A 24011-nucleotide genomic window follows, 5' to 3' on the forward strand; every position below is an offset into this window, starting at 1 on the left:
CAAAACAGGTCCCTCAAACGCTCGATTCAGCGCTCTTTGGGGAACGGTTTTGAGAACGTGACTGGAGATGCTCTAACCTATCAAAATTCAAGCGACCAATCATCGTCTGCCACTTTTCCCTCTCCCTTGTCCGGTAATACTCCGCTGGTTTGACACCTCGCCCACAGTAATAACTCGTTCCGGACGAAATGCTGACCCCACCTGCCTGCGAGAGCGTGCAACTGAATGATGTGTGAGTATAGTCTCTCGAGTCCACTTCGCCAATCATCGTCTGCCCGAACGTCAGCCCCGTTCCAAACTCCCCGCCCGCCTCCGTATAAATCCCCTCTCCCTCCTCTGCTCCGCCTCCGCCACCATTCCGGCGTTTCCCCAACACGCCACACCACTTAGGCAGCGGCACTCATGGCCCCGGCGACCAGCTCCCTCCTCGTCCTGTGGCTCTGCGCCGCCGCGACCACCGCGTGGGCCCATGGCGGCGCCGGAGACGGCGACGCGGACGCCGACGGGGGCGGCAAGAAGCCGGACCTGCGGGCGCCGGGGCTGGTGGTGGCGAAGCTGTGGTGCCTGACGGTGGTGTTCGTGGGCACGATGGCCGGCGGCGTGTCCCCCTACTTCATGCGCTGGAACGAGGCGTTCCTGGTGCTGGGCACGCAGTTCGCCGGAGGGGTCTTCCTCGGCACCGCCATGATGCACTTCCTCAGCGACGCCAACGAGACCTTCGGCGACCTCGTCCCCGACAGCGCCTACCCGTTCGCCTTCATGCTCGCCTGCGCCGGGTACGCCCTCACCATGCTCGCCGAGTGCGCCATCTCCTTCGTCGTCGCGCGCGGCCGGACCAAGCCCGCCGCCCCAGCTGCAGGTAAGCAAGTCACATGTCTGGATCTCCGCTGCATCAGTATTCCCGACGGCCGGCCGGCCGCCGTACCAGCTGGCGGTGTAAAGGTGGCAGCACAGCACGGCGCTGGGTTAAATGCGGATTTCTTAGTACTGCAAATTTGTTTGTTTCCTATTTTAGGATTTGCGCAATTGGCAGTTTGTTTCATTATTACGCAATTGGCAGTCGTAGCTGTGCTCTGTTCTATTTGCATGAGCGCGAGCAGAATCAGGGTCCACAAGTAGAACAGATCATGGTTTCTCCATCGGAGTAATACTATACTGCGTATATGGTACCTGATCAGGGTATACCTGATGATCTTAGTTATTGTCGGAAGGTGCTTTGTCTTCGATTTGATATACAGTACATACATGATGATCTGAATTTTCAGAATCCGTTTGTACTGTTTTCCAGGTGCCCTGGAGGAGGGCAAGCTGAGCAGCCCCAGTGGCAACGGCTCCGAAACACAAGCTGCTGTAAGTACACCACAGCACTACAGTCCATTTGAAACCATTGTTTTGTCTCGGTCTACGATGAAAGTGGAACCCGGTCTAGCCGGACCTGTTCTTTTAAAAAACAAAATAATGCTATTTCGAAGTTGCAAAAAAATTTAAATAAAATTTTACATTACATATTATGTTGATACTTGTGCAAATTTTTGAAGCAAAATATGATGGCATGTAGCCTACACAAAAATAACAAATTGTTTTAATAATACTAATGATTAGAATTACTGTTCAAAGAAATACAAATTTCCATTTTTTGTGTGTAGACCATATACGGTCGTTTTTCGCGGCGAAAAATTACACAAATAAATATCAAGGTAATATGTACTTGCATGAATTATTTCAATTTTTTCTAAAACTTTGAAATTCCATTTTTCGATTTTTTTAAAAAAGGGTCTATCTTTGATGCTTATTATGTCAGTCAGACTACCAAACTGCTCTGTGTTTATTTCCCCCTGTATGTAACTTTGTGGTGTCACACAGGACGCACACGGCGATCACTCCGCGGCATCCATGCTGCGCAACGCAAGCACCCTCGGCGACAGCATACTCCTCATCGCGGCTCTCTGTTTCCACTCCGTCTTCGAAGGCATCGCCATCGGAGTCGCCGGTAAGAGACAGTCACAGAGACAGCCTTTTCTGAATAAATGTCTTATTCACTGTCGACCTTAATTATTTTTGTACATTATATCATCACTACTAGCGTAGATGTTTCATGTTTGCAGAAACTAATCAACTCTGAAACTGACATGTGTTGGTTTTTTGCTAGTGTCTTATGCAAGAATTCCGTAGTCAGTGGCATGCATACTTTTACCTGTTCCAGCATTTGAATAGCCTCCTCTCGCGTCCATTGACGTCCACTTCAATTACCACTACAGAAGCCACTGAATTTTTTAAAAAGAAATCAACCTGACAGCAATAAGAAGAAATAGAGTATGAATGGCTGAATTCACCCCTTTCGATTCCAGTTATTGAACAGATAAGTAAGATGTTTGGCAGTGGAATAGGACAGGCTCGAAGTGTCTTGAGCGATTCTAGATCGATCAGTCGTAATTCTGTAGTTTTGGATCTTGTCTCCTGCATAGCTGAAAAAATAACTTGCAGCTTGATGCGGTTTAGGCTTGTCAAAACGTGCTTGCAGAGACGAAAGCCGACGCATGGAAGGCGCTTTGGACCGTCAGCCTGCATAAGATCTTCGCGGCGATAGCCATGGGCATCGCCCTGCTCCGCATGCTCCCCAATCGCCCCCTCTTCTCCTGCATCGCCTACGCGTTCGCCTTCGCCATCTCCAGCCCCATCGGCGTAGGCATCGGCATCGTTATCGACGCAACCACGCAGGGCAAGGTGGCGGACTGGGTCTTCGCCATCTCCATGGGCCTCGCCACGGGCATCTTCATCTACGTCTCCGTCAACCACCTCCTCTCCAAGGGGTACAAGCCTCAGAGGCCCGTCGCCGCCGACACGCCTCTTGGACGGTGGCTCGCCGTCGTGTTCGGCGTCGGTGTCATCGCTGTCGTCATGATATGGGACACCTGATTCTCAGGATTACGCCGGGATTTATCTGTTAGCTTTGGACGTTGGTTATCAGAAGCAGGATATGTTATTCGAGACTGTTGATTTATACATGTTGTTATATGGAAAATGCTTGTGTTCGGGCGACCGATGGCGCTCGCCTCGCGCGCTCGCCGATCTGTGCACTGGTCCCTTCAGAGTACACGCGCGCAGCTGCCTAGCCTTTTTCAGAGCACAGCTAGACCCCTCTCTCTCTAGTCTCTCCTCTCATAGCGACTAGCGACATACAACTCAGTTTTCTCACGTGTAAAGGGCATCTCCAGCGGCGGATGCCCATATTGTCCGCTGTCGTCCGTTTGCGTCGCCTGGCGGACGCCAAAATAACCGCCAGAGACGAAATGTCCGTTTGCGTCTGGGGCTACCTCCAGCGGTCCGACGTATTTTGGACATACAAGTGTATTTTTGGTGCTACTTCTTTTCATTTTTGTTGAATGAGCAAGTTTAAACGCGAAAATGTAGTACTCAATGATGTCATGTTGCTCCAATCGAATAGATTATAGCCTAAACAATTAACCGGATACTTCAATCCAATAGATTCAAACATATTTAACATACAAAGAAGAACAAATTTAAAAACATATGAACAAAAACTAATTTTTAGCCTTCTTGTTAGAAGGCCCTGCCTCGTCGTCGAAACTCCTGCGCCTCTTGCTTGTCACCTCCTCGTCGGAACTGGAGGACGACGCTCCCGTCGAGGAGTTGAAACTGGAAGAAATGGCGTCTTCGTCGTCATCGTCGGTGAACGGATGACGACGCGCCGCCCGCGCCAGCGCCCTGGACTTCTTCCTTGCCGCCGTCTTGTCGTCCGCCGCCTCCTGCACCTCCAACCAGGCGAACTTGGTGTCGGAGTCCTCCTCCTCCTCCTGGCCCTCCTCCTCGTCCTCGCCGTCGCTGGCAGTGCCGCCTCCGTCCTCCTCCTGGCCTTCGCTGCCATTGCCACCTCCGTCCTCCTCCTCCTCACTCGGCGTGGAGGCAGGGTCGCTGGGCGTGGAGCCCGGATCGCTTGGCGTCGCAGGGGATTCCCACCAATGCAGAAATCTGGGCGACTTGCCCTCGCTCTCCGAGTCGGACGGCAATGTGTAGTCGCTCATGGCGTGCCGGTGTTGGAGAAGAAGAAGAAGAGGAAGAAGAAGGAGGCGGTTGAACTTGAATTACCGTAGACGCGGGGGTTATAATGTGCGGGGATTAACGGCGGCGCGTATAACGAAGAGGCCGGCGGTTGCTCTTCCGCGGCGGTTCGGCGCTCCATTGCGGCGGTTGATCGTCGCGGTTGCCACACCGGCGGCGTTGTGAATTCGAGGTCAATCGAACCTGGGTCTCTGCCATGAGGGCCCGTGGGGAAGCGAGCGGACGCTAGGCGCGACCGCGTAGCGTATTTGGGCCAGGTTTGCGTCTCCGCGGACGGTCCGGTCACTTTGCGTCGCCCCGCTGGAGGTGGTGCCAGACGCATTTCTGATCCACGCGGACGCAAACGGTCGCTCAGCGTCCGTTTGCGTCGAGATGCCCTAAGGAACTGATTCATGTATTTGGAGCAGGATGCTACCTACTCACTGTATTAATTTTTCACAAGGGTGCTAAAAAGAGCAGTGTTTCAGAATTTTGTGGTGTTAGAGCATCTCCACCGATGCCCCAAATAGGCGCTGGCTTTATTTGAAGATGATGTTCCCACACCGACGGTCCCCATACGTCAACCCTCAATAGAAATTCATATGTAAATAACATTTAAAAAGAAAAATTCATACGAATATTGACTAGTTTTATACAAAAATGACTCAAATTTAAACTAAATAAAACTTAAACTTCGAACCCTAATCTACTAGCCGTTGGTTGGGGCGCGCGACGGGCCTGTCTCGTCGTCGTTTTTCCCATTTGCCGCCTGCGTCCATGCCCACCTCTATGCCCTTGCTTTGCGCATCTGGCTGTGGAGCATGGCTGTCGGCGACGCTGGAGCTTGACGGCGGCGTTGCCCCCTCAGCGATGCCAGCCATCGGCGAGACGCCTTGTTCTAGGCGAGCCTCGCTTGATCGCGGGCGGCCGCCTCGGCCTGACGCTGAGAGTTGAGCACAAGGAGCTTTTGTCACTCCGCCGCCGTGAGGAGACATCCCACCTCCTTCGTGGCCGCCCGCTGGCGTGAGATCTCGACAGCGTGGTCGAAGTTAGCGGCGTTGAAGAGCTCCCGCTCCTTCAGTCTCCGAAAGCGTTGTGCGTTGAAGGAGGCCAGGATCGCTGCCTGCTCCGGGTCACCGGGACCTGTTGCTGCTCGCCCCACTTTGTCGCCTCAGCTTCTGCGTCTGCTATGAACGCCTCGTCCCACTCATCTAACAGTGAGTCGCCAGGGTCGTCGGAGTTGAAGTTGATACCGGTGTCGGGCTATGGCTGCAGTGGTGGTTGTGGCGCCGATGGCGGCGTGCGGCCGTTGCGGCCAAGCATCGAATACATCGTATGCAGCCTTCGCGGCATTGTTGTGGTGGAGAGGAGAGGATAGCGCGGCGGCGGTGGTGGAGATGAGAGAGGATAGCACGGCGGTGGTGGAGAGTGGAGGATAATGCCACGGGCCCACGACGGTGGAGGGCGTACTAATGGGGGTGCCAACTAGCCGCATAGTAGCCGAGGCGTCACATTTATGGCGGCGTTTGTGCGTGGACCTGTGGTTTCATCGGCACCCGGCCGCACTTCAGCCGAGGCGTCACATTTATGAGGAGCCAAGATTGAATTAGGTATGATGATACCAACAATCGAATCTTGGGAAAGTATAATATCATGAGAAGAATATGAGATTGGTTGAATCTTAATATCGTGGACAGTCACATCGGGCGGACAGGAGTTTTGGCTCCCGCTCCCGTCACTTCCGCATGAGTGACCGGAGCGTCCCTCCCCCCTCCGGCCTCGCCCTCCCTAGAAGCTCCCTTCCCCCGTCGCCGCCGCCGGTGCGAGCCGCTGGGCAAAGCCCGTGCGGTGCCAGTGGCGGTTTGCTCCTCCCGCACGACTTCCGGGCCCAACGAGGCGGCGTCCTTCCGTGCGGTGGAGCGGTCCGGCGATGCTGGCCCTGGCCGGCGCTGTCGTGGCCTCGCCCGATGGCAGGGGGTCCGCATGCAGACCGTTGGCTCCCGACGGTGCTCTGGCCAGCGGCGGCTTTGGGCCAGCGGATCGGCCGGATCTATGCTCGTGGACCCAGATTTGGGCCTGGCAGGGTTCGGCCGGATCCTCTCGATCTGAGGGTTGCCAGGGTGCGCGGCTGTGTGCCCGGTGTGCCACCTCCGCTGCCTCTTGCTGGTTGCATTCGGGATGGTTCTGGCCCTGGACCTGACCCTCGCCATTCGAGGCTATCGGGGCTCTGTATTTATGCGGACTCCGGTAGTCCTTCATCGCTGCGGGCGATGTTCTGGTGTCGCTGGGGTGACATCCTGGCTAGCTATCTGGGACGAGGTCCTTCGTCCGGCTCAGTACCGGCGACTGCGGTCTGTTATCCCTCCGAGCAATTTGGTCGTGCTTGTGCAGGTGCGCTCGCGCGTTGGGGATGGTGGACCTCGTGTTGCCACCAATCTAGGGCCATGGACGTCTAGACCTGGGTCTGGCCGAAGTCTGCCAGCCAACACATGTTTCCCACGGATGAGTCTAGTTGGGGCTAGCTCATAGTGCAACTTAGGTTGGAGGCACTGCAGTGATCTCCGCCTTGTTCGCTCTACGTCCCCGCGACGACGTCCGGAATTTCTGACTAGGTTTGGACCTCAGCGAAAGCAGCGCATGGTGCTGGCCTGTGCCGTTGACGGCGTCACCTGCGGGTGTCGTTCCCTTGTTGAATGCCCCCCGATGATGCCCTCCTGTTCGAAATGATGGACTCCGTCCCTCCGTCTCAATCTACTCCCCTTGGAGGCGTCGCTTCATGTAAGATTCTCTGCTAGTGTCTTGTGGAGCACCATGTGACCTCTCGCTGGTGTCGCAACCATCTCGCAACATCGGCCTAGCTGCTTTTACACGGTTTGATGCGATAGCTGATTTCCTTCCTAGCGCCTTGGGGGGCTTTGCTAGGTCAGCGTCCGGTCGTAGCTCTTGCTGGTGTGCCTATCCCAACGCCAGGGGATGATGTTGTGTGTTTGATCTGGACCTAGCCCAAGCTCCAGGGGTGGTGGTTCTCAGATATGGGTGAAAACTTTGCAGGTCATCTGTCTCTGCTGACAATGATGACACATTCTTGCTCCATTCACTTTCTTGGAGTTGTCACCACAAGACCCCTCTCCTTTGGTTCCTCAAGCTCTGCTAGGTGGCCGGCCCGTCGTTGAGTTCCCCCTTGGATTGCAGTCTTGGTGCGGTGGAGGTTTGCTGGCGTGGACACGGTCGTGATCGCTCTGGTACAACAGAAGACAAGGCTTCCTCTTCATGGATCAAATGGCGCTTCGGCTTACATTTTTTGTGTTGCCTTTTATTGTGGTTTGCGGTGTGCGCTTGGCGCGCGTGTGTTGTAACTCATGGTGTAACTCCTAACCGGTTGATAGCTTCGTTAATTTAAAACCGGGCTATTTTGAGTCTTCCGTCTAAAAAGAATCTTGATATCGTGGTTCAACCGGAGGGTTGAGATCAAGAGAGGGAGCGACGCAAAGATGCCGTGAGTTAGCTACCGACTTCATTGTCAAATGAAACAAACATTGTATGCAAATCACTAAACACATGTACGAGTTGTGCAACAAGGAGCGTGCGCTGGACGGGGACATGAGGAAGAGCCAGAAGCGGGCACCAAAGGTGGACGGGATACCTAATTAGACAGTTGTGATGATCATATGTGAACTATTTCTCAATTTCTAATGGAACAAGAATCTTTGGAATTTCACCTACCCGGAATTTCACTCCTACGATGGTTATACGGGTGTTTATTACCTTTTCATTTCAGCCATTTTATTGATTGTTGTATACCATGTATATTAGTTACAACATTCTATATATAAAATATTTATCAGAGCAAAACCTAGAAAACACGCGCCGCCCCAAAATCTAGTGTAGACAGATACATCAAACTCGCACTAAACTACAATAAATGAGATATTTTAAAGTATCCTCGTCATAACCATTGTTTAAAGACACGTCCATATATAGGGAAATGACTATATACTCCTAGGTGTATGTACTTCAAAGTTCAATTATACCACAAAGATGAATAAATTATACAACTTTATTATTTCTAACATGGAAAATGAGAACATCTATTATATCCGATAAATCATATACATATGAACGTCGATCACTCTATTTTCTCAGAAGAAAAGTGTTTCATCACCCTATCATAAAGAGGAAATATATACTCGGTTTCCACGTGGGCGATCGCAACGGTCCCAAGAGCTGTCGCAATTGTTGCTTTACCTAGATTATTCTCAAGAATTTCAAAAGCTGATCTGCAAATGAAAAGTTCAGCGTTAGATATATACTCATTCAGAAGATGACACGAAAAATATCTAAAAGCTCAGTAATGCAATAGGATGATTAATTACCCTGGTAAAGGACCAGGGGCTTGGCGAAGCACGTGGAGCAGCTTCTTATTCTCCAAGTCCATGGCGCAGTTCGGATGCTCTGCCTGTCCGAGCAGATGAAGCAACTCACGTTTCTTATCCTGGATTCGCGTGGCAAGGGTTGTCGTTTGCTCTACATTATTGTTTGATAAATGCTGTAGTGGCCACGCAAAGAAATTTAGATAAGCAAGGGATTCGGTTCGATGACATGAAACATAGAACAGGGTATATACAACGGAAGAAATACCAACCCTGGATCTAAATTTGCTAATTCCACACGGCCAAGAAAGAGTGTGTGCATACCTTGCTATTATTACCAAGAACATTTGCTGATTCGGAGGAGCTGAAGCGGCGAAGTAAGCTCCCGCCATGGTTAATCCTTGGTAGCAGCCGCCGCTGTTTATCCTTGATGGCCGTCGTAAAAAACGCCTGCGATCGCTCAAAGGAGCGATCGCAGATCTTTCTCGTCGCCAATCGTAGCGTTGCCGCCATGGTATTAGGCTTATCTAGTTAGCAGATCGTCGCCTAGTTTTAGTATCGCCGCCGAGTCTATTAGGTTTCCCCAATCTTCTACCTCTGATTTGAAACCCTCTCCCAAGTCTGTACTATATACTACCGGATAATCTGGGTTGCCTGTATCCCTCCGGAACTCGGACCGCTGGTACCAAACCGTATCGGTCACCTTCTCCAACCAGTGTCCCGATTTCTTGGTGAGGCGCTACACACGGCGCCGAGCCGGCGCCGCCTGTGACGGTGGCTTCATTGGCCGCTTCAAAGTTCAAACGAGCCCAGTAAAATCTGTTTGAGAAGGTCCAATTTACCTCCTAAACTTGTCTGAAAGTTCAGCTTACAACTATGAACTTTACTTTTGTTCAACTTTCAACCCTGAATTCTAAAAACGGCTCAGAATCACCCCTTGCATTGTCTTAAGCTGGGTTTTTTTTGTCACGTAATGTATTGCATTGGTAAAATAGTGCGTACATATTCTATGTCTTCAACTCTATGCTTCATCTTCAACTCTTCACCCGCCGGAATAAAAATGCCTCCCCCGCGGCTCGCTCCGTTGCGTGGTGGTTGCCCCGTGCTGGCGGAAGGCTGGGCACGACATGTGATGTAGAGGGCAGACGTCGGGTGTTATTGTCCGATGGAGGCACCCCTCTGTGGTCGTCATCGCTTCGTGCCAAGGAGGAAGACGATCATGATGAGACATGAGGTGATCATGCGATATGGAGAGACAGGAAGTACATGTACCATGTATGTTGTATGTTGATGAGTTGGCACAGTATATAGGGAGAAAAACCGCTAAATGGCAAGAAAACCGGTTCAAAACTTATCAAAAAGGGTAGAAGGTTCAATTCCAAACGGTTTATAGAATTCAGGGTTGAAGATTGAACCAAATAAAGTTGAGGGTTGTAATCTGAACATTGAGACAAGTTTAGCGGGTAAATTGGACTTCTCTCAATCTGTTTCGCTCGGTCGTCTATTTCACATTCTTTTTGTTTGACTTTCGCTCCGCTCTATTTCCATTTTATTCCGCTGGTGGGTTACATACAAGGACTAAGGAAAGAATGGCAACTCGCACTCTCCGAAGGATTGTCTTTTGTGACCTATCTTGTTATATTGTGATCCAAATTCATATACTAAAGGGAGGTTAACTTCTGACGAGCGGAGCGAGACCCGTCGCCAGGTACGGATCGTTGGCACCGCCTATATATACATCTTGTATGCCGCTGGCTAGGGTTTATCAGATTATAAGATAATCCACGACGTTTGTAAACACTCCCCGATATAGTGAAATTTTGCTGGCTGGCGCCCGTGGTTTTTACCTCTCTTTGTTGGAGAGGGTTTTCCATGTTAAAATCTTGTGTCCCTGCGTGTGTTCTTGTTTCGTTCTTCGTTATTTGCTTGTCGCTTTTATAACATATCTCTCGCCCCCCAGCCGCCGCCTTCACGAAACTCGGCCCCCACCTCCGCCTCTACCATAGATCGGTCCCCCTCCTTCGGTCGGCCTCGCTGGTGTCGGGAAGGGTGGGGGAACATGATCTATGGGTAGAGTTTTTCAGAAAAGTAGTATTTTTAATAGATTAGATTAGGGTTTTGGTGTTCATATCTTTTTGGCCTCCGCCTCAATGAAGATGTTATCGTCTATAATAAGTGATTTTCTCGCCTTCATTCGATGGTGAGATCTCCTTCACAACGTTAATGGTGGTGTTGGAAGATTACAGTTCTCAAGGTATGTGCCTTCAGATCTTGCTTCGTCATATTGGTTTTGGATCCTTTCTCATGGTTGCCGCGAGGAGTCTTCTCGCAATATTTGTCTCGGCTGCAACATCCTCGATAATGGTATTCGTACTCTCGGCTCCCCAACGACGTTGACCATGTTGTTCGGTTATTTTTTTATGGTGTACTAGTGTTGGTACTCTTGCCAATGTTGATTGACTACATTAATAGTTATGTGTGTGCATGTATCCTTAACATTGCGGCTCAAATTAAAATTATAAAAGAACCTTCGTCGGTATTCATAGGTCTACTATTTGATATCTATCTTTAGCTGCATTCAGATAAGTACAAGATTGTATCATGGAAGAAGAAATAATTTGAAGCCCTCGAAGATTTAGTCGTTTCTTTTAAACTTTATTTTGGAGACAGCTTGTGTATCTCTACTATGCACTATTTATTGCTATGAATATATGTGGTATTGATTGTCAAATGAAAAAAAAATGAATGACAAAAGACACTAAAATGGGCTAATAGGCAGTGGTGGAGCTTGATCGAAACTTTAGCGGGGTGAAGCTGCAATATGGCGTATATTTTTTCAAATGGAAAATTTTAAAACCATCTCCGGCCCAAATTATTTGATGCAACATAGGCCGGAGAGAGCACATGGAGATTTTTCAGTGAGAGGCCATCGGCCGGACACCTTTTTAGTGATTAAATTTTTTCAATGATTCACAACTGGTAGCTCAACAGGTGATGAACCAGTGCGATGCAGTCAACGACAGTATGATGGCATACAAAGAGGTATACAATGAACTCGAGAAACTCTTTGATTGGTGTGAAGTAAACCATATTAGCAGACTCAGCAACGATGAAGCCGATGTTCTGGCAAACATCAGGTCGCAATGTTTAGCAATACCACCCGGCGTGTTTTGGGAGGAAATAACTAAAAGATCAACCAAGGCGAAGAAACAGCCAAAGAAGAAGGAGAAGCTTGAGAAAGACTCGGGGGCTCCAACAGGATCAGAAACAAACACATCGGGAGATGAAGAGGAATCACATGAGGTGATGGTGGTGCAAGTTCCTTGGATGCAGGTTTACGTAGCATATATCCTAAGGAAAGAAATACCCGAAGATCCGGTAGAAGCCAGGCGAGTTATTCGACGATCCAAAGCTTTTACCGTGGTAAATGGAGAGCTATATAAGCGAAGTATATCGGGAGTATTGCGGCGATGCGTTACACCCGAAGAAGGAAGAGTTATTCTGAAGGATGTACACGAGGGAATATGCGGACACCATGCAAGCAGTCGAGCAATAGCAGCCAAGGTTTTCAGAGCAGGATTTTACTGGCTAACAACAATAGAAGATGTAAAGGACATAGTGCGTACTTGCGATGCGTGCCAAAGATTTGCGGCAAAACCTCATTCTCCGGTAGTAGAGTTGATGCCAATACCCTTGTCGTGGCCTTTCGCCCAATGGGGTCTCAATATGGTGGGGAAGCTACATAAGGCGTGGCCAGGAGGATACGTATATATTCTTGTGGTTGTCGACAAGTTTACCAAGTGGACTGAGGCAAAACCAATAACTTCGCCAGATGCAGCATCGGTGGTAAGTTTCGTCAAAGGCATCGTTTTTCGATTTGGTGTCCCTCATAGCATTGTCACGGACAACGGCAGCAATTTCACCTCCAAGGAATTCAAGGCATATTGCGCAGAGGTAGGCAGCAAACCAATGATCAAGTCGAGAAAGCAAACGGTGTCATTTGCAATGGCATCAAGAAACGATTGATAACACCTCTGGAGAAAGCTCAACACACTTGGCCAGAAGATTTTTCCTAGCGTCTTATGGAGTATACGGACAACACCCAATACAGCAACACAGGAAACCCCGTTCTTTTTGGTCTATGGAGCCAAGGTGGTGCTCCCGATAGAAATAGAACACAATTCTCCGAGAGTGGCGGAATATGATGAAGAAACTTCGAGAAAAGCACTAGAGAACGACGTCGACGCACTCGATGAAGCTAGGGATGAGGTGCTGTCAAGAGTCACTAAGTACCAGCAAGATCTAAAAAATTACCATAGTCGACGTTTGCATCCAAAGTCTTTTCAAGTTGGCGACCTAGTTCTTCGGCTTACCCAAGACCGCCATGAAAAGTTCGAGTCGCCATGGGTAGAACCATACATCATCACAGAGGTGATCGCAGTAGGAGCGTACAGAATAAAGGACAAGAAGACAGGGGTCACAGAGCCAAATCCATGGAACGTGGCGCAGCTTCGGTGTTTCTGCGCGTAGAAGTCAAAATAGAAATATGCATGTAAACATACAATGTACTGAAAAGCTCGCAAGTTTTTAGACGCACTCTTTTCCTTTCAGGGCACCGAGTGGGGCTGAAAGGTTTTTAATGAGGCGGGCTCGCGATGCTACAATATAGTAAAGATATTGGTGATATAAATCTTTTTCTTCAACAGGCTTGGGGGCTTACAACTCGCAGAATCGTCAAAATAGACTCGATCTTTACAATATATAAAACACAAATTATTTGTCTTGGTTACAACACCTCGCAAGTAGTAAATATACATACGCCTATTGAAATACTCGGGGGCTAGAGAAGGAGAAACAAATAAATACACATAGTTCTCGCAATATACATACTTCTCGCAATATATATGATATTTCTTTGTTACAGGAAAACTCAACAAAAGGAAAAAAAATTCATTCATCTCCTATAAGGTCATCTATGTTCACCCTTTCGCCCTCCGCAGGAGCACCCATGGAATCAACGTAATGGTTCTCGGTGAAGTACTCAGCATCCATCCGAAGAAGATCCTCAATCATCTTTTCGGCTACGGGTGTGTGGTGACCCAGCATACCACTGCATGGTGTAGTATGCAAGTCTGATATAACACCAATGAAACACCGTTCCACTAGTATTTTATCGCTCAGAGTGGTACAACAGAAACATATGCGGGTCCAAGGCATGTCTATAGAATTACAACATTGACTCAGTTACAAAAGATCATCATAGCCTCCTACTTTACAATGAGGTAAAACTGCAAATAAATTCCAGAAGAACGACTCGTAGTCTAATTCTATCACGAATCTCTATTTGTAGAGTATTTAACTAGCTATAGAGGCTAAGAATAGATTCTAGCTAAATAGGAGCTGGTTTAGGAAACTAGTTCCCTTCTATGGCTATACTAGGTTTTCTCCTTGTTGGATGTGGTATCTGACTCCTCTGACAGGGTCCTGTCTCTTGAAGTAGTTGTTGACTCCTCGGTCTTCGAGTTGCACTGTAGATCCTCCTTCGATGCCTCCATATCTAAGCAGGGGATTTAAGAGTGGGATGAGTACGAGCGTACTCAACAGGTTCATTATAGGAAAGAGGTGTTTAATGCACTAGCTACAGCATTAGACCAGAAAGTCTAATACCAATGCAAGTTGTCATAACCATTTCTACAAAAGGTTGCTTTTATTCAGAAGAACTATGTCCGTCAGCCTTCACCGGTTTACTAGAGCTTCATGGAGCTCCTTTCCGGCCGCGTTCGCAGTTCCATATCCCGGAACAGGGAGTGACAGGTCACGGTTCTTTACACTCTGCAGAGGTGTGTTGCTTTACCCATAAGAGATCTTAACCTTGTTGCCAACCGAGCACGTTACCCGTCCACACTTCCTTTGGTGTGAGGCCCGGTATAAGGTCTAGCCAATCATGTTCCTCCGCTACCTCGAACACCCATCCTTTGTTGCATACTCCGACCCTGGGTCCACGCCGGCCCCATTATTCCCATAGATTTCAGGGTGGACTCCGACCACGACGTCAATGCAGGGCTCTACCATACATTCCTACGCCGGCAGATGCAACCCATCATAGACCTCATTACCGTTGGGACTTCTACGGGTTCCCACCCCTGCATCAAGTCTCGCAAGATCATGAGCACCCGGTAATGAGCATCCGTTGATGAACGAGAGGTAGAAACACTTTTGACTACTCCGTCCCACTCCGGATCTTATGGTTAACACGGATATTACGGCACAAGAATCACTGGCGACATTTGTTGTTTAATCCTAGATGGATATAACCCTTGCAATGGAACCTCCACCATATCAACACAATCCATGGTTCCATTGCCCACCACATAGTCATATTCATAGTTATGAAAATAGTGGTTTTGGTTTTTATGCAATAGTGATAACCATAATACTTTGCAAGTAATTTGATAGAAATACTCAAATGGCATGAGCAAGTGATGAACTTGCCTTTCTTGACTGCAAGATTATGCAGGCAAGGTCTTCGATACGCAATAACTCCAAATTCTCAAATAGTATCATCGTCCGGTAAGGACGATGTTTAAAAGATTGGCAAGGATGCAATAATGTATAAGAATGAGATGCAATCGCTCTAAGCGTGACCTAACCCCGATGATTTAGGATTAGTGAGTTGTGATAATTGGTTCAGGGTGTGTTGCACTTTTTAGAGTGATTCACAAACAAGGTTCTTATTCATGTGTGATTATTTGGTATCATAAACAGGTAGATAATAAAGCATAATAATCAATTGAGCACACAAAGAATGGTAATTGGCATAATGTTAACAAGTAAAGAACAATGGTCAGTTTAGTATTATATGGCATGGTTAATGGTTAATTATCATATATTTTAAAAGAATAACTTTTGAAGAACATGTTATTAATAAAGAACAAGTATGATATCTAGGTGTGTGGGGTTCTATGATCTCCTATGGTTCTAATTGGTTTCTGGAGTAAGTAGTAGATGGATCACAACAATGTTGGATTCATCAATACCTAGGGCTGGTAAGGCTGAGTTAAGCCTAGGTATCCTAAGCAAGTATTTATACATGGTTGCTATCAAGGTTGATTTATCTGGCTGGTGATTGCTAGCTAGGGTTGGTAGGTTCTTATAAGCAGGGTTGATGATGATTCTTTATTTACTTCAAAAGAATAACTTTTGAAGAACATACTTCTAAGTAATAAGAAGTATTACAATTAAGGTTGAGGTTGTCTAGGGTTTACTATTGGATCTACTAAGTAAGGAATAGTTGGTTCCTAAATAGGATGGTTCATAAGTATCTCACACTAGTAGGGTTTAGTGTGTATGTAATATGATACACAATATTGACATGGTTGCTATTAGGGTTCATCACAATGGTGTGATGCTAACCAAGGTTAATTAAAGGTGATGGTTTTGGGAATATGAGCTAGGGTTTAGACTTGGTTGATCTTACTTGATCAACTAGGTTTGATTAAGATGTACACATGGGATGCTAATTTAGTAGTGATAGGGTTTCTACATTGTATGTGGTTATGGCAAATATTTAGTTGCTACTATGGTTCTATGTTTTGAAAGAAGGTACCATGATCACATGTTCTAACCTAGGGTTTAGGTTAGAAGCAATTTAGGGTTCACATGTAATAATGGAACTAGGGTTCCTAATGGAGTTAGGGTTTTAGGGTTTCACATGAAATGATAAATTCCTGTTTTTCTACTATATGGAACTAGGGTTTTCTAGTTACCCTATAATTCTTGGATTAATAGCTTCAATAAGGAAATTGAAGTTATTAATAACTAAGGAATAAAAATAAGGTTGGGTTTGGTATTTTATTATTTTTAATGGATTAATAATTAAGGTAATTATTAATTAGGGTTTAAATCTCTACTAAAAAAGATTTAACAAACTAACAAATAAAGAAAATTATCTTTAATGTTTTCTTTATTTTTTTACTGGTTTTTGTTTATTTTAGAATGTTTTCCTAATTATTGAATTTTAATTGAATTTAGAATTAATAATTAAGGCTTAATTAACAAGTATTAAATAATTGAATTTTTATTAAAAATAAAAATTTCATATTATATTTTTATTGGATAGATTTTTCTTTTATAAGAATTTTGATATGTCATTTGTATTTTTCTGAGCTTTTATGAATTTTCTACAATTATTTGAAGTTTCAGACATTTTCTGTAAAATGAAAATAAACTAAAACACTAGACACACCCGTGCCTGTGCTACTCACAGACACAGACAGGTGGGGTCTGGCTGAGTCAGCTGCCACGGTGGCGTCGAGGTGGCAACTATGGCCACCACTGGCGGCCAGTGACGGTGATCGCCGGCGGTACGGCGCTCGCGCAGGCAATTTACCCATACAGCGAGGCTCAGCGCGCCGAGGTGAACACGCAGGTACCATCGCCGCCCCTATTTGGTCGCCGGAGCAAGCTCGCCGGCGATGCCGCACGGTGGTGCTCACGGGTTAACGGCGCGGTGATGATTCGGGAAGCAATCGGACGGGCTAGGCATGCCAGGGGGATCAGGAGCTCACCAGGAGCACGCAGAGCTTGGCGGTGGAGCAAGGGGAGGTCTGGTTCGCTGGGATTGTCTGCTCCCATCGTCGGAGAAGATGATGTCGACGGCGGCGCTACGGCTTGATGGAGGTCGATTCCTCTAGCATACAGAGCAAGTCGAGGCCGCTGATCACGATGGTGTCCACGGCAAGGTCTGGGGATGCTCTGAACGACGGCGATGTTCGAGGTCTGGGCGTGCTAGGGTTTCGGGATTTTGGGGAAATCGAACGGAGGGAGAAGAAAGCGAGCTAGGGTTCGCCCTGGGGCTTTTATAGAGCTCCATGGCCTGCCTCGTCACGTCTACGGTCGCGGAGGAGCTGCCAGCTGCGAGGGAAAGACGGCCACGGCGTCGCACTGTCCTCCATGCGTGCTGGAGAGGATGAGGACGAGCTCGTCCCGATATTTTGGGACGAAGGGGTAACGGGCTGCCTATGGGCCGTGGTGTTGGGCTGCTAGGCAGGCTGCTGCTGGGCTGTGTTGCTGGGCTTCTGCGGCCAGGTAAGTCCAGGTAAGGTTTTTCTTCTTTCTTTTCTGTTTCTGTTTGTATTTTCTGTTTTTAAATATCACCTTTTGAATTCAAATTTGAATTCAATTCTGTTTATAATTTTTTTTACATATTTTAATTATGACTTAACAACAATGACAATTTCATTGTTTTGTTGTGCAGAACAAATATTTAACATATCAAGTTTTGTTGAAACTTTCATTAAGCATGATTTTATGCACTCATTTTATTTTCCCTTTTTCTTGTGGAATCAAATCTATTTTAATTATTAGAGTTGAGGAATTCTACTCCAAAGCATTTGAGGATCATTATGAAGTCTTAGTTTCTTATTTGAGAGTGTTGCTCACTTGCATATTATTTTATGTGATCACTTATTTATTATAGTTTTGTAAATTCTCTGATAACTCCCTTTCAAGGTTAACACCCTTATTATCTTTGAAAATGTCTAAAGTAGATATTGTCCCCATAATGGCTTGGTCTTAGTTACAAAGGTAAGTGGTTGATCACCACATATGGTCTAATTAAAGGTTTTAAATTAGGTTTATCTTGTGCTCCATAAGTAAGTATAGGTTTTAACTAGAGTGCAATTCTGGAGTTCTAATTATGTTTACCTAATGACACTTGGTTCAAAACTCATTTATGGTCTAGTTTTATAATTGTAATCACCCAAGTAATTCACAACTAGGTTTGAGATATAATTCTGGGTTGTGGAATTTGAGATGACACCATATTGTATTTGCTAGGGTTTTGTCTCCCCTAACCAAGATAGGATGGTTACTTGCTTAATATTTCATGTGCTTCTCTAGCTACTAAGGATTTGAGAATTGGTTTTATCTTCTACCAATTAACTTCTATTATTATCCTCAATTAATCATTAAAGTAACTACAGTGGTTATAGTTCTTTTTATAGTTAACTTTGGTCATATGGATGGATGGGTTCTCACCATTTAGAGTATAGAATTTGACTCTAAATGTTTTCTTGTGGTTCTTAAGTGAAGAATAGGTGGAATGTAAATGTGGTAGGATTATCCTTATGATCACCATGTGATTCACAAGTTAAGGTTGGAATATAAGCCTAGGGTTGATTACTAGTTACCTCCCTATAATTTCATGTGGTGAATAACATCTACTAATCCTATTAGGATTTAACTTATCCTCATATACCTCAAGAGCATGATCATGGATTAGGCATGATCAACTTGTTTTTAATACCTTTACCTCAAGTTCCTAGGGTTTATGATCATCATTCAATTTATAATGATCAAGGTTTGGCTTCCTAAGGTATCTCTCATTAAATGGGTTTCTCACTTCCATGACCAAGCATTGTCTTGATCAATTAAGGTATAGCACTTCTATTTTACTTTCTTGGATGGGACTACTTTGGTTGCCTCAATAATTTATATCCCAGGAGAATGCCTGTGATATTATGTTGGGGTTTTTCTCAAACAATGATGATAGGGTCATCTGGGTATAGTAATAGTTCTCTCCCTCAAATCCAAGTGTTGCCCCAACTATCTTGAGTGTAACTCCATAGCTTGAGTTCTCTCATATAGGAATGGTTTATTCTAGGGTTTATGGTGTACTCCTAATATTTATTTAGGTTACTGAGCTAAAGATTCAATTGTTTATCTTAGTTGGATTATTCCACTCCTTATTTCACTAAGTCATGGATATAGTCTTATTCCACTTGGTATTTTGTTATCTCACCACTCCAAGGTGAAATAGTTTACAACCCAATGCTTTAGTTCAAAGATTGTCCTTTATTCATTAATAGGTAAAACTAGAATTGATATGAATGGGCTCTCTTACTTGGGAAGGACTTCAATACTAACTTAGGGTTATTCTCCAAGGATAATTATGTGGTCACCAATATCTATGGTTAACATAAATGGGTTCTCTCTCTAGGGAAGGTCTTGAATAATATCCTAAGGTTTCTCTTAAAGATGATGGTTTGAATATAATATCTTGGAATAGAGACAGATATATATTTATAGGGTTGATCTTCTTGTTATGTTTCCAATAATGAAGTAAAATGAACACCATGAGGTTCATGGTAGGATTAAGGATTAGTTTCAGACATGGAAAAGATAAGTGAAGAATGGTTTCCCAATTATTGTTACTTGATTTCCAATTAATTGTAGGTTCATATGTTATGGTAGGGAATTCCATATTATGATCTTTTATAAGATCAAGCAATTGATCATTAAGTAAAGTGTTGTTGTGTTAATTATTAGTTCCATTTGATCTATCCCCTTAAATCAAATCATCTCTACCCAAAACAAGGTTTTATCAAAGTCACATTGAGGTTTATAGCGCTTGACTTGATGAGCTACTTCAATTCCACCAAGGTCAAGTGAAACTTCAGTTACTGTGACTGTTTTACTTTAAAGCGCGAAAATTCCCCAGATTTTCTATGCATGAATGCAATGCACACATATGTTTCCTCTATTTTTGTAACCCCAATACCTGGGATATTACAGTCTCTACCCCTTAAACTAAACTTCGTCCTCGAAGTTTGATCTCTCTCATGTTTCCGAAATGTGGATCTGACTTGTGCAGACTACGACTTTTCTCGAACTCCGTGGTGATCTCACTGGATATAATTGAATATATCCCTTGTCCAGATTCTTCCTGGAATCCATTAGTGTTTGACATCAAACAACTATTACTTCCTTTACTTCCATGATTTCCTCCAAAATTATAAGCTTGTTTCCTTTCTCATTGAATATTCAATGATTGGGACTTCTTCTTGTCCTGATAGTCTTATTTGAGGACTAATTGGATAACATTCTCCTATTTGATAAAATAGGTCTTTGTTTTTCCCTTACTACCAAAACTGCAATAATGGTACTAAGTATGGTACTTAACATTGAAATGGTCTTGACAGTTTATCTCACTAAGAATGGATTAGACTCATTTAGTCCATCCAATCATTGTTTATAGTTGATACCTACAACTATTTTGTGTTCTTTAGGTTCCATGAAAGGAATCATTCTATTAGTCTTTGATATTGATATGTTCAATCTTCTTCATTCTTTGGCCTTTTTGAACTGTATTTGGTCTATGGTCTTTCCTTCATCCAACTTCTTTATGCTTGACTTACTTGAGCTTTCGTACTTCTGAGTAATTATTTCTCACTTTCTCAAGTTATAGTCCAGTTCTTACTTCCTCGAGGTATAAACCTCGGCTTCTGGTCTGACATACTTCTGAAAGTAGTGTTCAACAATCTTATGAAAATAAGATTGAACTTCCTTTCAGTTCAGACCTTCATCATCTATTTTGCTCAAAATATTGAGTTTTTGTACTTCCAACTCAATCTTTACTCTACCCCTTAGAGTTTTCTTATGGTCTTCAACTCCTTTTCTTCCACCCATTGTACTTATGGTTAGAATACTGGTCTAGGTGTAGCTTATGGTTTATATTCTTCTAAGGTCTTGTGAAGAATGTTTGTGGTATATCCACTCAATTGTGGACATCCAATGTGAATCCTTCGACTAAATAATTATAGGTCATTGTTATTTGGCTAACAAAGTTTTATTTGTTCACAATTTCTTGGTACAGATAATCCAATTATGGAAATTATGGACTACTTAATACCAATTGTAGCTATTTGCTATCTAAAAATGGATTCTAATATAGGTTCTGATCAACTGGACGAGACATCTTCTACTTTATCTCGCAGTTCTGATCCTATACCACAACTGTGGTCTTCTGATACCAATTATGGTCTTCTTATACCTACTACGGTTTCATAGGTTATCTTCCTTCGTTCAGGGTTTATTTTGCAAGAGAACCACTAGCTGACACTATGAATATAGTATCCTAAGTGATTTCCCATGCATTCCCTCTTCCATAACGACTATGGTTCTACTTGAGCTTCACCATAATCACCAGGTTTCTCACTTTCATGCTTCTTCCGTACTAAAGTACTCCTCTGTTGAGGTAAAGCATGAGTTTTGATTGGTACTTCCTTCTGAATATTGTGGTTGCTTCCCACAACTTTGTTTCCTTTACCTGATGAACCTTCATCTTGTCTTCAGAATCTTCAGAATTCGTCACTTCCTCACACGAATACCATTACCCTCTAGATCTATAGCATCAAGTAAAGACTTGATATTGCAACATGCATTTGCATATCAAAGTCAAACTTCATGTATGGATCTAGTCAAACAATGAAAATCCAATAAAATCCAAGAAGATTCAGCTTTGTGTTTATAATACACATCATCATAAGCCTGAATTATAATAGTTGAGTAAGACATCTCTAAACATCAGGCTCTGATGTGTAATATATAACATCACATAAGATAGGTTGATGTCGTGATACTTAGCACGAATATATTGGATTCTACTATTTGTCTCAACTTTTACCTTAATTGCACATTTGCAATGAGGTAAACTTGAAACAAAGTGGTTTGGGATGTTTAAGGTTAACCTAATTTTCTTTGGAAGTACTACTTAACTTTTATTTTATTGAGGACTATCTCACCTGATATGTCTAGGTTCTAACATTGCTGCTCTAAACACCTAACTATGGAAATATAGCTCCTATACTTCCAAGTGTTTTTACCATAAACCTATGGTCATGATGTGCTTGGCACACTTCCCATGGTTTTGGAACACAATTCCTGCACTTTTGTTGAACAACTAGATTCTTATTATTCTCCTCCTAAATGTTTATGATGTTCTATTCCCTCACATAATGATTCTCAGGTGAATCATATATGATTAGCAACTCTACCATGTAAGTAGACATATATATTCCTATCACTCTTCCTTATTTTCCATGATTGACTCATCATGGTCTTTACTACCTCAAATAACTCATAGTTATCACTTACTATCAATTGTTTCACAAGTTTGGATAGATTTTACTTACCCCTTACTTGTCTTTGTATACACCATCTAGTAGGATATCTTTCTTATATACTATCTTCATCTTGATATTACTCCTATTACATGTCTGAATATTTCTTACTTAATCATAACTTGTGTTGGTACACATCTTCCAATAGGATACCTGCCTTATGGTTGTATCCTCTCTTTGGACTACCATGTATTGTGTACCAACTGTGATCTACTCATCTATTGTTTTAAGGACTTATTGATGTGCTACATGTTTTGGATTAGCTAACTAACTTTACTTAGAAAAGATAAGTAAGAAAGATTGACTCAAGTGTGTCAGGATTATTCTCAAGTGAATATCCATCTCAAGTCATACTAAGTATTTGGTTTACCTAGGACACTTCCTATAGACACTACCAATCCTATAGGTCTCCTTTAAAGGGTTTTAATCCTAAGGTCAAAGCATTTGCTCTGATACCAACTGTGGTGACCCAGCATACCACTGCATGGTGTAGTATGCAAGTCTGATATAACACCAATGAAACACCGTTCCACTAGTATTTTATCGCTCAGAGTGGTACAACAGAAACATATGCGGGTCCAAGGCATGTCTATAGAATTACAACATTGACTCAGTTACAAAAGATCATCATAGCCTCCTACTTTACAATGAGGTAAAACTGCAAATAAATTCCAGAAGAACGACTCGTAGTCTAATTCTATCACGAATCTCTATTTGTAGAGTATTTAACTAGCTATAGAGGCTAAGAATAGATTCTAGCTAAATAGGAGCTGGTTTAGGAAACTAGTTCCCTTCTATGGCTATACTAGGTTTTCTCCTTGTTGGATGTGGTATCTGACTCCTCTGACAGGGTCCTGTCTCTTGAAGTAGTTGTTGACTCCTCGGTCTTCGAGTTGCACTGTAGATCCTCCTTCGATGCCTCCATATCTAAGCAGGGGATTTAAGAGTGGGATGAGTACGAGCGTACTCAACAGGTTCATTATAGGAAAGAGGTGTTTAATGCACTAGCTACAGCATTAGACCAGAAAGTCTAATACCAATGCAAGTTGTCATAACCATTTCTACAAAAGGTTGCTTTTATTCAGAAGAACTATGTCCGTCAGCCTTCACCGGTTTACTAGAGCTTCATGGAGCTCCTTTCCGGCCGCGTTCGCAGTTCCATATCCCGGAACAGGGAGTGACAGGTCACGGTTCTTTACACTCTGCAGAGGTGTGTTGCTTTACCCATAAGAGATCTTAACCTTGTTGCCAACCGAGCACGTTACCCGTCCACACTTCCTTTGGTGTGAGGCCCGGTATAAGGTCTAGCCAATCATGTTCCTCCGCTACCTCGAACACCCACCCTTTGTTGCATACTCCGACCCTGGGTCCACGCCGGCCCCATTATTCCCATAGATTTCAGGGTGGACTCCGACCACGACGTCAATGCAGGGCTCTACCATACATTCCTACGCCGGCAGATGCAACCCATCATAGACCTCATTACCGTTGGGACTTCTACGGGTTCCCACCCCTGCATCAAGTCTCGCAAGATCATGAGCACCCGGTAATGAGCATCCGTTGATGAACGAGAGGTGGAAACACTTTTGACTACTCCGTCCCACTCCGGATCTTATGGTTA

At 44.6% G+C, this 24011-nt stretch overlaps 1 protein-coding gene across 1 annotated transcript; it reads left to right on the top strand.

Annotated features, from left to right (window-relative positions):
- The first annotated feature begins 257 nt into the window (after nt 1–257).
- Nucleotides 258–3022, top strand: LOC127332467 (zinc transporter 2). The gene is made up of 4 exons (XM_051358771.1): nt 258–859; nt 1289–1350; nt 1864–1990; nt 2522–3022. Exons 1-4 carry the CDS (start codon nt 403–405, stop codon nt 2914–2916), a joined length of 1041 nt encoding a protein of 346 aa, XP_051214731.1. The 5' UTR covers nt 258–402; the 3' UTR covers nt 2917–3022.
- The last annotated feature ends 20989 nt before the right edge of the window (nt 3023–24011 follow it).

This window comes from Lolium perenne, chromosome 4 (assembly GCF_019359855.2).
Source record: "Lolium perenne isolate Kyuss_39 chromosome 4, Kyuss_2.0, whole genome shotgun sequence".
In the NCBI taxonomy this organism is placed as follows: Eukaryota; Viridiplantae; Streptophyta; class Magnoliopsida; order Poales; family Poaceae; genus Lolium; species Lolium perenne.